The sequence below is a fragment of the Eptesicus fuscus genome, chromosome 3, assembly GCF_027574615.1.
Source record: "Eptesicus fuscus isolate TK198812 chromosome 3, DD_ASM_mEF_20220401, whole genome shotgun sequence".
In the NCBI taxonomy this organism is placed as follows: domain Eukaryota; kingdom Metazoa; phylum Chordata; class Mammalia; order Chiroptera; family Vespertilionidae; genus Eptesicus; species Eptesicus fuscus.
Genome location: NC_072475.1, coordinates 3,909,904 through 3,922,601, shown reverse-complemented (window position 1 = coordinate 3,922,601; position 12,698 = coordinate 3,909,904). Strand labels below are relative to the sequence as shown.

The window sequence follows — 12,698 nt, the reverse complement described above, 5'->3', positions numbered from 1 at the left end:
GACCAGTAAAAAGTTTACTCCACAGCAGAAATGGTTAATTTTTATGCTAGCAGAGAAAAAAATGTTTTCTTATCAACAGATTCATTTATTTTTGTTTAGTTAGAGAGACTGTCTAAATTGAGCATGTTCAACATAAACATTTCTGAATTTTTGGATAACAATGATTAAGACTAGACCTGCTCAAATGTGAGGAGGAAAAGAGCTTTACAGACATGATCTCTTCTGCAATGTGTTCCCTGAAGCTACGTGGACGTGACAGAGGCAGTGTTTTGGGTTTCACCATTCTCTTAAGGGCTGCCTAGAAACTGCCCAGATGTGATGCTAGCGAGACATAATGAAAGCCAGCTGATCACATGGCACGGCAAATGGAAAACACATACATGCCCCGAAAGATGAGTGTGGTGGTGTGGCCCCTGGTGACCCGGCCCCACTGTGCAGCTCTTTGCGCTGGACGAGGCCGGCACCGCCTGAAACTGGAGAACGTGGTGGAAGGATGCCTGACAGCTCTGGCGCGGACCTGCAGGGCCTGGCAGCTCCTGCTTCTGCACTCTTGGAAGCGCCCAGGGCCACACAGGGAGTCTGGCTGCCATGCTGGAGACCAGATGGAGAGACCATGTAGATGGAGGTCACAGGGCGGCCACAGGGAGAGGGAGAGAACAAGACACCAGCATCCCGGCTGAGCCCATCCCAGCTATGTGGGAGCACCATCAGCTACAGAGGCTGCTAGTTTAAGCCACGGAGTTTTGGGCGTTTTGTTACACAGTAGGTAACAAGCTAAGTAAATCGTAGGACATATCGCTGTGTAAGGAAGTGAGGGGTTAGGAGTCAGTCATAGAGAATTTTAGCACCAACTTGGACCAGCTGACAACGGTAAGGCCTGTATGTATTTCCACATCCCTCACTACAGGACGGAATGTAATGCTTTCAGGATTCAGGGTGAAAGCAATCATAAATGAAATAATCACCGCAGAATCTCAGTGCTCAAAAGAAGCTGAAGATCTAGACTAGTCCGCTCATTTCAGATGCGGGGGGTGGGGTGTGTGTGTGAAAGGTCATGGCCACAGCAGAGGGAGTGCGCAGACTAGAAGGATGCCTCTCTTTAATGCACAGTCTTACTCGATCTGCAAACATGGCAGGTTTAGAAAACGTTTCAGGTGACATACTTCCCCAACAGATGTTTTTTAAAATTAGATGAAACAGTATCGAAAATTTTCCCTTCACTTGATTTAGTTTGAAAGGGAATATCAAAAATGTTACACTATCAACAACCCCCACCCCAATAAAACCAACCACAGAAATCATTGCACTGAGCCTTACTTACGTTTCAGTGGCATCTGAAACCCTTTTCATTTCCTTCTTTAGTGCTGTTAGCCTCTCTTGTATTTCTTTTTTCTCCTGTTGCCATTTTTTAATTTCCTTTTCCAAATCTTCGAGGAACCAGTCTAATTCTGTCTTTGAGATCTAAAACGATTTTAGAAAGATTTACTTCACCAAACAAAGGAGCCTGAGAGGTCAGACGGTGCTGGTGACGCCTCTAGGCCCTGACTCCGCTTCAGCAGAACCATCACAGCTGGCTGTGCTCCTGGGCTGAGCCTGGGCTACCACGTGGCCCAGTATATGGCCTCAGCCCCAGCAGCCCTCCCCTGCCCTCAGGGCATCAGGCAGGGGAGAGGCTGTCAGGTACCACACCCAGAATAGACCATGGTGCTCAGAAAGGGCTTCTCAGAACCAGTGGTATCTGATCTCGGACTCCCAGCAGGAGAGTAAGGCTACAGCACGCCTGCACAAAAGCAAGAGGTGCGACGCAGCTCGAGTGCAGAGTGGATGTATGGAAGGCAGGGCAGGGAGAAATGGCTTCAGTGTCAAACTGGTTACGAGGTCTCAAGTATAAGAGGGCAAGTTCCTAGGCCATGGGAGTCTGTTCGACTACAGAGAAACAGTCCTAGCTGGGTTCTGGAAGCAGAGCTGTGGTGCAAGGAAGATGAGGAGGAAATCGGAGTATTTCCTCTGAGACAGTTTTGAAAAGATTCGTGTCTGTCCCCAGCAGCCTCCTGACCCCGCCAGCACTTGGTTTTCATGGCCCAGGGAGGCAGACTGGCTGGCCAGCCCAGGTCCTTGCAGAGTGCCGAGTCCGACTGCAGTGGTGAGGCCGGGTCCAGCGGCCTGCAGGTGCACAGCCAACTGTTCTTGGGCAGCAGAGGCTCAGTGACAGTTCAGTGACACCCCTCAGCAGGGGAATGTTCTCCTCCATTTTCCTTGCTGCGACCTTGCTGAGCCTGGATTTGCTGAGTCATTACAATGACTAAGGTGACCTACTCCACTTACAAAACCCTGGTTCTACCTGGATCACTCCTACAAGTATGAGCAAAGGCCATTCGCATGCCTTGCTGCTGGCAGCCACACCAACCTTGTTTCTCACCCACCGGTGCGTCTTTTCTAAGCCAGTGATCTCACCTCTGAACCAGCCCTTTGGCTGGGAGATGATGTGAGACCAGAGGTTATACTGGGGCATGAGAACCAACTTGGCAACGAATACCGAAGGAGTCAGGTATCAAAATGCACTAAGTATTAGACGCACACGCTCTGATAGCTCAACCACAACGTATGCTGCGTGAGCTCATCTGCTGTTTGTACCGACCACCTTCCAATGACACGGGCCTCACAATGCTAACCGGGCGCCTCCATGCACTTGTCTCTGACTCCACCAACGACAACGACCTGAATCCTTTTCCTGTAAATACCAGAATAAAAGAAGGAACAGTCCAGAGGATTAACTGCATCCTCTACATGTACCAGTTTAGAGAGAGAATTATCATCACTTTCTGCTGATCTTTTTCTCAATTAGAGAAAATTTGGTTTCTATATCTCTTTTTTAAAACCTCAACTTTATTCCAAAATAAGTATTTGAGGTACCTTCCATCGAGCCACACTGGCCAGGCTCAATAAACAAGTTTTTCTTTTTTTTTTTAATATATTTTATTGATTTTTTTACAGAGAGGAAGGGATAGGGATAGAGAGTGAGAAACATAGATGGGTGAGAAACATTGATCAGCTGCCTCCTGCACACCCCCTACTGGGGATGTGCCCGCAACCAAGGTACATGCCCCTTGACCGGAATCGAACCCGGGACCTTTCAGTCCACAGGCCGACGCTCTATCCACTGAGCCAAACCGGTTTTGGCAATAAACGAGTTTCTTGATTAAGGTCCCACGGAGCTAATTTTATTCTGTTTAATAGGTTGCCCCCGCTACTGATCCAGACTTCTGCAACAGGCTCTTCCTTTCTTAAACGGACACCATCCCTGTTCCCTCTGTATGGAAGATCGCACTTTAAAAAGAAACGTACCACCATTTCCTCACACCTGGAATTCCACGTTCCCCCAATTCAATCTGGCTTTGCCACTAATTAGTATTACTCCAATAGCAGTTACACGTAACTGATACTCTTAGCCAACATAATTCAAGATCAGTAGACTCAGAAAAGACACCCTTGGGTGGCTTTGCAGTTCTGGTGTGCGTAGGTTCTACGTGTTATTCTCACCCTTCCTTAGGAATAAGATGAAGACGATAATAATAGTAATAATAGTAGCAGCCAACACTCACAGAGCCCCTCCTATGCACCAGTTTTAACTACTTTATAAGTATTAATCTAACCCCAAATTTTCCAGGTAAGGAACTAAAGCACAGAGAAGTTAAGTAACTTGCTCCAAATCAGAACTGGGATAGGGCCAAGCCTGATCTGACCCCAGCCAGTCTGACTCCAGGCCTCACACTCCTAACCACTAATGCTCCACTGCCTCTCAATACAAACAAGGCTAACTTGGAACTTAGTCACCAGAAATAGTTTTTTTTGGTTAATCAAGTGGACTGAACTGTAGGTAAATGAAAACCCAGATTTATAGCCCCTTTCTTATATGGTAACTTGCAGAGGTCCTAAACATTGCAAAAAAACCCACCAAAGACACCGCCACTTTAATACGTCACGGAGAAATTTGAAATAAGCAATACTGAGAAAGAATCCTCTGTGTAGCCAACATGCAAACGCTCAGCTCATGAGCTGCACAAGCACATTCTCCTAATGAAGCCACATGCTCTTAAAGAGAGGTTTCAGATAGCATTACCTTGTTTTCTTCCAAGTTCCTTTTCAACTTTTCTTCCAGGTCCCTGGTCTCTTCTGAGCCCTGCAGTTTTCTCTGCTCGTAATATTCACAGGCTTCCTTAAGCTGCTCTTGTAAAACGTGGGACTCCTTTTCAATCTGTGAAATATCCCCCTAAAAGTAGATTACAAAGTTTTCTATTAAAGTAGCGAAAAGTGCCTATTTCTGATCTTGTTCTGAACTGCCTCTTAAAATAAAGGAGCGTAGCCCTGGCCGGTTTGGCTCAGTGGATAGAGCGTCAGCCTGCGGACTGAAGGGTCCCAGGTTCGATTCCGGTCAAGGGCATGTACCTTGGTTGCGGGCACATCCCCAGTAGGGGGTGTGCAGCTGATCGATGTTTCTCTCTCATCAATGTTTCTAACTCTCTATCCCTCTCCCTTCCTCTCTGTAAAAACATCAATAAAATATATTTTAAAAAATAAATAAATAAATAAATAAAGTAAAAAAAATAAAATAAAGGAGCGTAAAAGGCAGGTGAAAATTTTCAAGGGAAATGCCACAATGATTCAATAATTAAAAACCCCTGAACACTGTTATGCAAAGCCAGCTCTTTTTAAAATAAAGTTATTCATATTACTGAAATTTATAATGAAACTTTTGATCTGTACTATAACTGGATCTGAATATTTGTCTTAGAAGGGTTTGGTATTGAATCAACAGTTTGATGTGAATATCATTCTCTAACAATTAACATCAAGAACTATTTATGTTTAAAAGCTGCATATATTATGCATATTTTAGATATGAACAGAACTTTTTTTACTTTGGCCCTACTTTAAAGTGTTTTAAATGGATAGTTGATGATTTTTTTGTTAAAATGTTATCAATGAATTGTTTTCAGTTATATAACTATCTTAAATCAGCTTTAAAACAAACAAAAAACAGAAGCCATAGTGGAATGTATCCAGTAACTTTTTTCAGCAACTATGGAGTCGATCAAATAACTTTTCTCTTAAGGTATATTAGCACAGTAAATTATATTAATAGATTTTTTAATTGAATCATTCTTTAGAAAGTGAAGGTATCTACACTAATAAAAGAGAAACATGCAAATTAACCATCACTCTGCTATACCCACAAGCCACACCCACAAGCCAATCAGGAGTGAATATGCAAATTAACCCAACCAAGATGGCAGCCAGCCACAGAGCTGGAGCAACGAGGAGGCTAGGGTTGCCCTGGCAATGGAGGAAGCCAAGCTTCCCACCTTGGCCTGCCCTGGCCTACGCTCAAGGCTACAAAGTTTCAATTAAAGAAGATAAATAAATCTTAGATACTTGCTTCCAGCCAGCCCTGGCCTCCACTCAAGGAGGCACTGAAAAAAGAGAAAAAAGAAAAAAAGGAGGGGCTGGCACCTTGGGTCGCCAGGGGGTGATCAGGCAGGGGCTGTTGGGGGTAAGCAGACCAGCAGGGGGGCCAGTTGGGGGTGAGCAGGCCATCAGTGGGGGGTCGGTTGGAGGTGATCAGGACAGCGGGGGGGCAGGGGGCAGTTTGGAGTGAGCAGGCCAGCAGGGGGGCAGTTGGGGGTGAGCAGGCCAGTGGGGAGGGAAGGTAGGGGTGAGCAGGCCAGCGGCGGGGTTGGTTGGGGGCGAGCAGGCTGGCAGGCAGAGTGGTTAGGGGCAATCAGGCAGGCAGGCAGGTGAGCGGTTAGGAGCCAGCAGTCCCAGATTGTGAGAGGGATGTCCGACTGCCGGTTTAGGCCCGATCCCTGTAAACCGGCAGTAGGACATCCTTCGAGGGGTCCCAGATTGGAGAGGGTGCATGCCGGGCTGAGGAACAACCCCCTTCCCTCCCGCTGCATGAATTTTGTGCACCGGGCCTCTTGTGAATAAACACTATTTATCAATTAATACAGGCTCATTATAGCAGTTAAACAGTAAAGCCATTATACTATAAAATAATAAACTAGAAAAAAAATCTTACCTTTTCTTCTGCTTCTCCTTACCCAATTCCAACAATAAAAACAAAACAGGACTTTTTTGGTTATTTTCTAAAGCTTATTCCATAATAACATTTCATATGGAATTACTAGTAGATGGCTCCAAAATAGTTCTAGTCAGTCATTCCCATCTAGTTAAATGAATGACATTCGAACCTTTACACAGTGTAATACAATTCTGACTCACCTGTTGTGCCTCAAAAGGATCATATGGCTCAGTATTGACTTCTTGATGTGCTACATTCCCAGATACCTTTGGGGCAAAACAAACACTCAATTTCAATCTATGTCAATTGCTCTAGTAAAATAGGTCCATTATGTAATACCATTTAAAAACATGCTCACAATTTTTGTAAGGTGTTTTTTAAAAAAATGGTTTTGACTCATTACTCAACATATTTGTTCAAAGTTTTCTAGAAAATAAAAAACTCAGTGAGTGGGGGATAATCCAATCAGGGTTAATGAATTCGTGCCCGGTAAAGTTAACTACAGAGGAATCTACATTTATGCTTGTTAGGAAGGAACTTTTATGCACCTCCCTCCTGTTTCTCTCCATCTGGTTGCTTAACTCGCTCCTGCTCCCGTTTGGGCACGCGCCTCTTGGGAGCTGCGTGTGCAGAGAGCACACTGTCCCTCCTTCTCTAGCCAGTGTTATGGGGCAGGCACGGTGGGAGGCCTCCAGGGTGCAAGCTGGTACGTGGGGGTTCCTGGTAGGACATGAACTCTTCATAGAGAACCCCATCTTCCTACTGTGCCTTAATATTACTAAGGTGATGTTTGGTTCCATCTACTGATTCCTTTAGTTTATTTCTCAACTGGTGCAGAACAGGGGGAGAAAAAAAGGGTATTATTTACTAGGCCCCAAAATTCTTTGACAAGATTACCTATTATGTCCTACAAAAGGGCTCATATTTTTAAGACATTTTCAGGTGAAAGCATTAGTAACCATGTATGTTCAATCATTTTAGTGTCCATATAATTGCAATGAAAAATGGAAAAAAGCTTAACTTCAGTATTAAGACAACTTATTTCTATTTAAGTCTTACCTGTATGGCAACCACTTGTGCATGTGGAATATTCGTTGCTTCATCGGTCCTTTCTGGGTTTGCTTCCTGCTTGTGGGCAGCATTTCCACAGTGACCATCGTTTCTGCTGGGCTCACTCTGGGCTGGATCAGCACCACCTGTGCCGCACTGTGACTGGACTGAGATCTCCAAAGAGTTCTGAGGGAACTGTGTTTCTGAGGCAATCTGGTGGCCAGGGGCACGCTCGGCATTCAAACGACGGCGACCCTCACAATACACAGCAGCACTCTGACCGGGTCTGTCGTTGGCTACGTAAGAGGACACCACGGTCATCGAGGTTTGCAGCTGATATTCAGTCGAAATGGTGGCCATCGGGGTGTAAATGTTCGTGTACTGGGGCAGCGTCGGCACCACGTTTATGTACGCTGGTGGTGGCGGGGCCATCTCGAACGGCCTAAAGGGAAGGTACGTACAGTACCCTGTGACCACACGGGCTTGAGTCCAATAGGTGGTTTTCACGTCCTCATGAACTGGCTTGGGAGAAATGGAGGAGGCTCGCTGGCGGCTCGCATCCTCAGAGGCTGCTTTGGGAGGACTGGGAGAGACCTCTTTGGGCTTCTCGACCTCTGAGACTGACCTGGGAGGATTCTCGGACACTGGTTGTGGCTTCTCAGCTTCACAGGCTGGTTTGGGAGAATCAGCAGATGCAGGCTGGGGTTTTACATCTTCAGAAGCTGGTGCTGAAGATAAACTGGACACTGCTTTGGACTTCACATCTGGTTTAAATTCCCTAGCGGTTGGATTCAGTGGGAGTTTAACTCGTAAATACTCTCCTGTTTTTGATATTTCTCCCACTTTTGTCTTGATGTTTTTCTTCTTTCTCTTTTTCTTGAGCCGTGATGCAACTTTTTTCAAAGCAATACAGTTGTCAATCACAACAAAACGAGGACATCCTAGGAGGAAAGATTTCAAACCTCCGGCTTGTTCTAGTATCTGACGAGTTTCTTCTGGGAAGAATTCATATTCTTCAGAGAACATCTTGTTACTCATATCCAAGGGACCATGCTCTTCCAACAACTGAGAGAAATAACTGGGAAAAAATTTGCATTTATATAAGTTGTTATAAGTACTTGTACATGTTCATTAAAAATATACACTGAGTGGCCAGATTATCATCTCTGAATGCATAATAATCTGGCCAGTCAGTGTATATTCTATATAATAACAGGCTAATATGCAAATTGTCCCCTCGACCAGGAATATGACCAGCAGGCAGGCCAGTCAACCGCCCATGTCCCCTTCCCCTGGCCATGCTGGCCAGACCCCACCCATGCACAAATTCATGCATCGGGACTCTAATATATATATATATATGGGTGTATAAATACACACACACACACACACACACACACACACACACACACACTGAGTGGCAGATTATTATGTGGTCAGAGATCATAATAATCTGGCCAATCAGTGTATATTTCCCAAAAAATTCTTCCAAAGCAAATACTATTTCACTTCTAGCTGATCTCAACTCCTCCCCAACAATATTATATTCATATTAAATCTGAGAAAGGCTAACTGTAACCAACGATACTATAAGTAAAATTTTGTTTCTCCCTCAGAAAATAATTTTTAAAACTTTTTTTAGTAAAAAAATAAAGGGGATTAAAAAATTATAAGTTTTAATTATATAAGTATACAATCTATTTAAAAAGCAATGAAGCCGAAACCGGTTTGGCTCAGTGGATAGAGCGTCGGCCTGCGGACTCAAGGGTCCCAGGTTCGATTCCGGTCAAGGGCATGTACCTTGGTTGCGGGCACATCCCCAGTAGGGGGTGTGCAAGAGGCAGCTGATCGATGTTTCTAACTCTCTATCCCTCTCTCTTCCTCTCTGTAAAAAATCAATAAAATATATTAAAAAAAAAAAAAAAGCAATGAAAAAAAAATTTATTTGAGAAAAAAATAACCAGAATATAATAACAAAACTGTCAAGTTAAAAGAGGAAATAAGCCCTGACTAGTCTCGCTCAGTGGATAGAGCATCAGCCTGTGGACTCAAGGGTCTCAGGTTCGATTCTGGTCAAGGGCACGTACCTTGGTTGCAGGCACATCCCCAGTGGGGGGTGTGCAGGAGGCAGCTGATTGATATTTCTCTCTCATCGATGTTTCTTTTTTTCATATATACACATTTTTATTAATTTTTTATAGAGAGGAAGGGAGAGGGTCAGAGAGCCAGAAACATCGATGAGAGAGAAACATCGATCAGCTGCCTCCTGCACACCCCCCACTGGGGATGTGCCCGCAACCAAGGCACACGCCCCTGACCAGAATCGAACCTGGGACCCCTGAGTCCGTAGGCCGATGCTCTATCCACTGAGCCAAACTGGTTACGGCATAAAATAATTTTTATTAATTTCGGAGAGGAAGGGAGCGGGAGAGAGAGATAGAAACATCAATAACGAGAAAGAATCATTGACTGGCTGGCTTCTGCACGCCCCCTACAGGGGATCAAGCCCGCAACCCAGGCATTTGCCCTTGACTGGAAATGAACCCGGGACCTTTCAGTCCGCAGGCCCATGCTTCATCCACTGAGCCAAACCAGCTAGGGCATGGCTGGAAACTTTTATCAGTCCTATCAAGACACAGCAGGACAGTTTTAGAAGTAGAAAGTATCCACATTAGCAACTCAAACTGACAAAATAATCATTAGGAGAGACCCAAGATAGCAGCACAGGTAAACACTTGCTGCCTCTCACAACCACATCAAAACTACAACTAAAAGGCAGAACAACTACCACCCAGAACAGCGGGAAAGCTGGCTGAGTGTAAGCTCCACAACCAGTGAGGTGAAGAAAGTGCAGTGAGACTGGTAAGAGGTGAGGAGGCGCGGAAAGTGCTGGCACCTGGATGTGCTGCTCTTTTAATCGGGAGGGAGATACAAGCTCCCGCTTGTATCTGAACTCCAGTTCCGGGTGAGACTCTGGGGGACCCAGACACATATGGGAGAAACTGGACTGTCTGACATGGGGCAGGAACGCAAGGGCGGCTTTCTCTCAGAGGTGCTCCCAGCGATCATTGTTCCTGCACGGGGCGTAGGACACAGACACGCAGGGACCTTACCTGTGCAGGGCTGACTGGCAGCCACTGCTGTTTGCTCCGCCCTGACGATTCCCAGAGACCCTGCCCCACCCAATTTACAATCCCACCCAAGCTGTGCACATTGGCTTTTGCATATGAATGGCCTGTCCTTTCTCCTTCTAAAACCTGTCAAACTGCAGCTGGGTCAGAGAGCCCCAGAGCTTCCAAACGAAGGTCCAAGGCCAGCAGCAGCAGCCAGCCTTGCTTCACAGCTGGGCCTCGTCTGCGCACCTCCAAACCCCATACAAAGAGGAGGAATCTGCAAACCTCTCTGTAGCTCCTGCTGGGCGGCCCCAGACAGTGGCTGACCTTGCACCCCCTTGGAGATCCAAGAGCCAGTGTACGCAGTGGTCAGAGTGATACCACACCGGATTACAACTCTTCACATCCATAAGAGACACACTCAAGGGGCAGACTCAGTGAGCACCAAAGCCCCACTGAAGCAAGTCCTGCCCTATAAGGGTGTCTCCTGTGCAACAGATATTCCAGTACAGACACAGCTGGTCATCACAGCCAATTGGCCTGGAGGACAATTCCTCCCAGTGATACCAACAGCAATCAAGAGCTAACTACAACAAGACTGTGCAAACAGCCCACAAAGGGATGCACCAAGAGCGTCCACCTCAGGTGACTGGGGAGGCTGAGCCACTGGGCCATATAGGACACCTACCACACAAGACCACTCTATCAACTCAGGGAGACTTAGCAGTTACTGAGTACATAGAAACAAACACAGGGAAGCAGCCAAAATGCGGAGACAAAGAAACATGTCACAAGTGGAAGAAATGGAGGAAAGCAAAATACTGGATATAGAGTTCAAAACCATGATTACAAGGTTACTCAAGAATCTTCTAGAAACCTCTGAGAAATTTAGTAAGACCCTCAAGGATATGAAAAAGGACCAATCAGAAATTAAGCATACACTGATTGAAATAAAGAATATACAGAGATACAACAGCAGACTAGAGGATCCCAAGGATCAAGTCAAATATTTGAAATATGAAGAAGCAAAATACACCCAACCGGAAAAGCAAAAAAAAAACACCAAAACAATAAAAAAATATGAAGATAGTATAAGGAGCCTCTGGGACAACCTAAAGCATACCAATATCCAAACTATGGGGGTGCCAGAAGAAGAGAGAGGGCAAGATATGGAAAACCTATTTGAAGAAATAATGACAGAAAACTTCCCCTACCTGGTGAAAGAAATAGACTTACAAGTCCAGGAAGTGCAAAGAACCCAAACAAAAAAAATCCAAAGAGGACCTCACCAAGACACATCATAATTAAAATGCCAAGGGCAAAAGACAAAAGGAGAATCTTAACAGCAGCAAGAGAAAAACAGTTAGTTACCTACAAGGGAGCACCCATATGACTGTCAGCTGATTTCTCAACAGAAACTATACAGGCCAGAAGGGAGTGGCTAGAAATATACAAAGTGATGAACAGCAAGAACCTACAACCAAGACTACTCTACCCAGCAAAGCTATCATTTAGAATTGAAGATCAGATAGAGTTTCACAGACAAGAAAAAGCTAAAGGAGTTCATCACCACCAAACCAGTATTATATGAAATGCTGAAGGGTATTCTCTAAGAAGAGGAAGAAGAAGAAAAAGGTAAAGATAAAAAATTATGAACAAAGTGACAACAAATACATTATCTATCAACAAGTGAACCTAAAAATCAAATGAATAAAAAACCTGATGAACAGAACAGACTGGTGAATGTAATAGAATCAGGGGCATAGAAAGGGAGCAGACTGACAATTTTCAGGGTAAGGAGTTATGGGGGGTGCGGGAAGAGATTGGACAAAGAGCTTACACCTATGGACGAGGTCAGTGGGGGGAGAGAGGGAAGGCCTGGAGTGGGGTGGGAACCGGGTGGAGGGGAGCATTGGGGGGGAAAAAAAGGAACATCTGTAATAATCGGAATATAGATTTTAAAAAATAATCATTAGGATTTTAAATTTAATAATTAAAAATCCTGAATTTTATTTGTAGAATACTGAACAAAAGCTATAAGAACACTTTTCTTCCCCAGAGTTTACAAGCCAACAAACGATTCATTTAATAATCATTTGGGATACAAATTAAACAACTTAGCATCTTTAACTGGCAGCCTCCATATAAAATAGTAGTTGTAGAAACATTCTACTCACTCATACAGAGTTGAACTTTTTTGCTTTGGGTTAATGTCCCACAGCTTCTTCTTACGGACAACATATTCATTGCTGTGCTGTCCATACAAAGCTTCGAATTCTTCGACGTCTTGCCGAAGGTGGTCTGGCACTACAAATGGGCCTGTGGAATTTGAATTGCGCCTGTTGATTAAAAAAAAAACATTTTTGTGAATAACTGACCCAGCTTTAGGTGACCGAGAATAATACAGGGTAAGGCAAAAGTAGGTTTACAGTTGTTTGTATGGAAAATAATGC

General features: G+C 44.7%; 1 protein-coding gene across 6 annotated transcripts in view; it reads right to left on the bottom strand.

Annotated features, from left to right (window-relative positions):
- The window catches only part of TTC3 (tetratricopeptide repeat domain 3), a 94,735-nt gene that overhangs the window by 16,049 nt on the left and 65,988 nt on the right, over window positions 1–12,698 (bottom strand). For all 6 annotated transcript variants that reach the window (XM_054713538.1, XM_054713535.1, XM_054713536.1 and 3 more), the window contains 5 exons: window positions 12,423–12,584; window positions 7,142–8,210; window positions 6,283–6,348; window positions 4,121–4,270; window positions 1,322–1,461 (listed from right to left, as the gene is read on the bottom strand). In XM_054713538.1, the coding sequence (XP_054569513.1) occupies window positions 1,322–1,461; window positions 4,121–4,270; window positions 6,283–6,348; window positions 7,142–8,210; window positions 12,423–12,584 (1,587 nt within the window). The remainder of the gene's footprint in view (window positions 1–1,321; window positions 1,462–4,120; window positions 4,271–6,282; window positions 6,349–7,141; window positions 8,211–12,422; window positions 12,585–12,698) is intronic.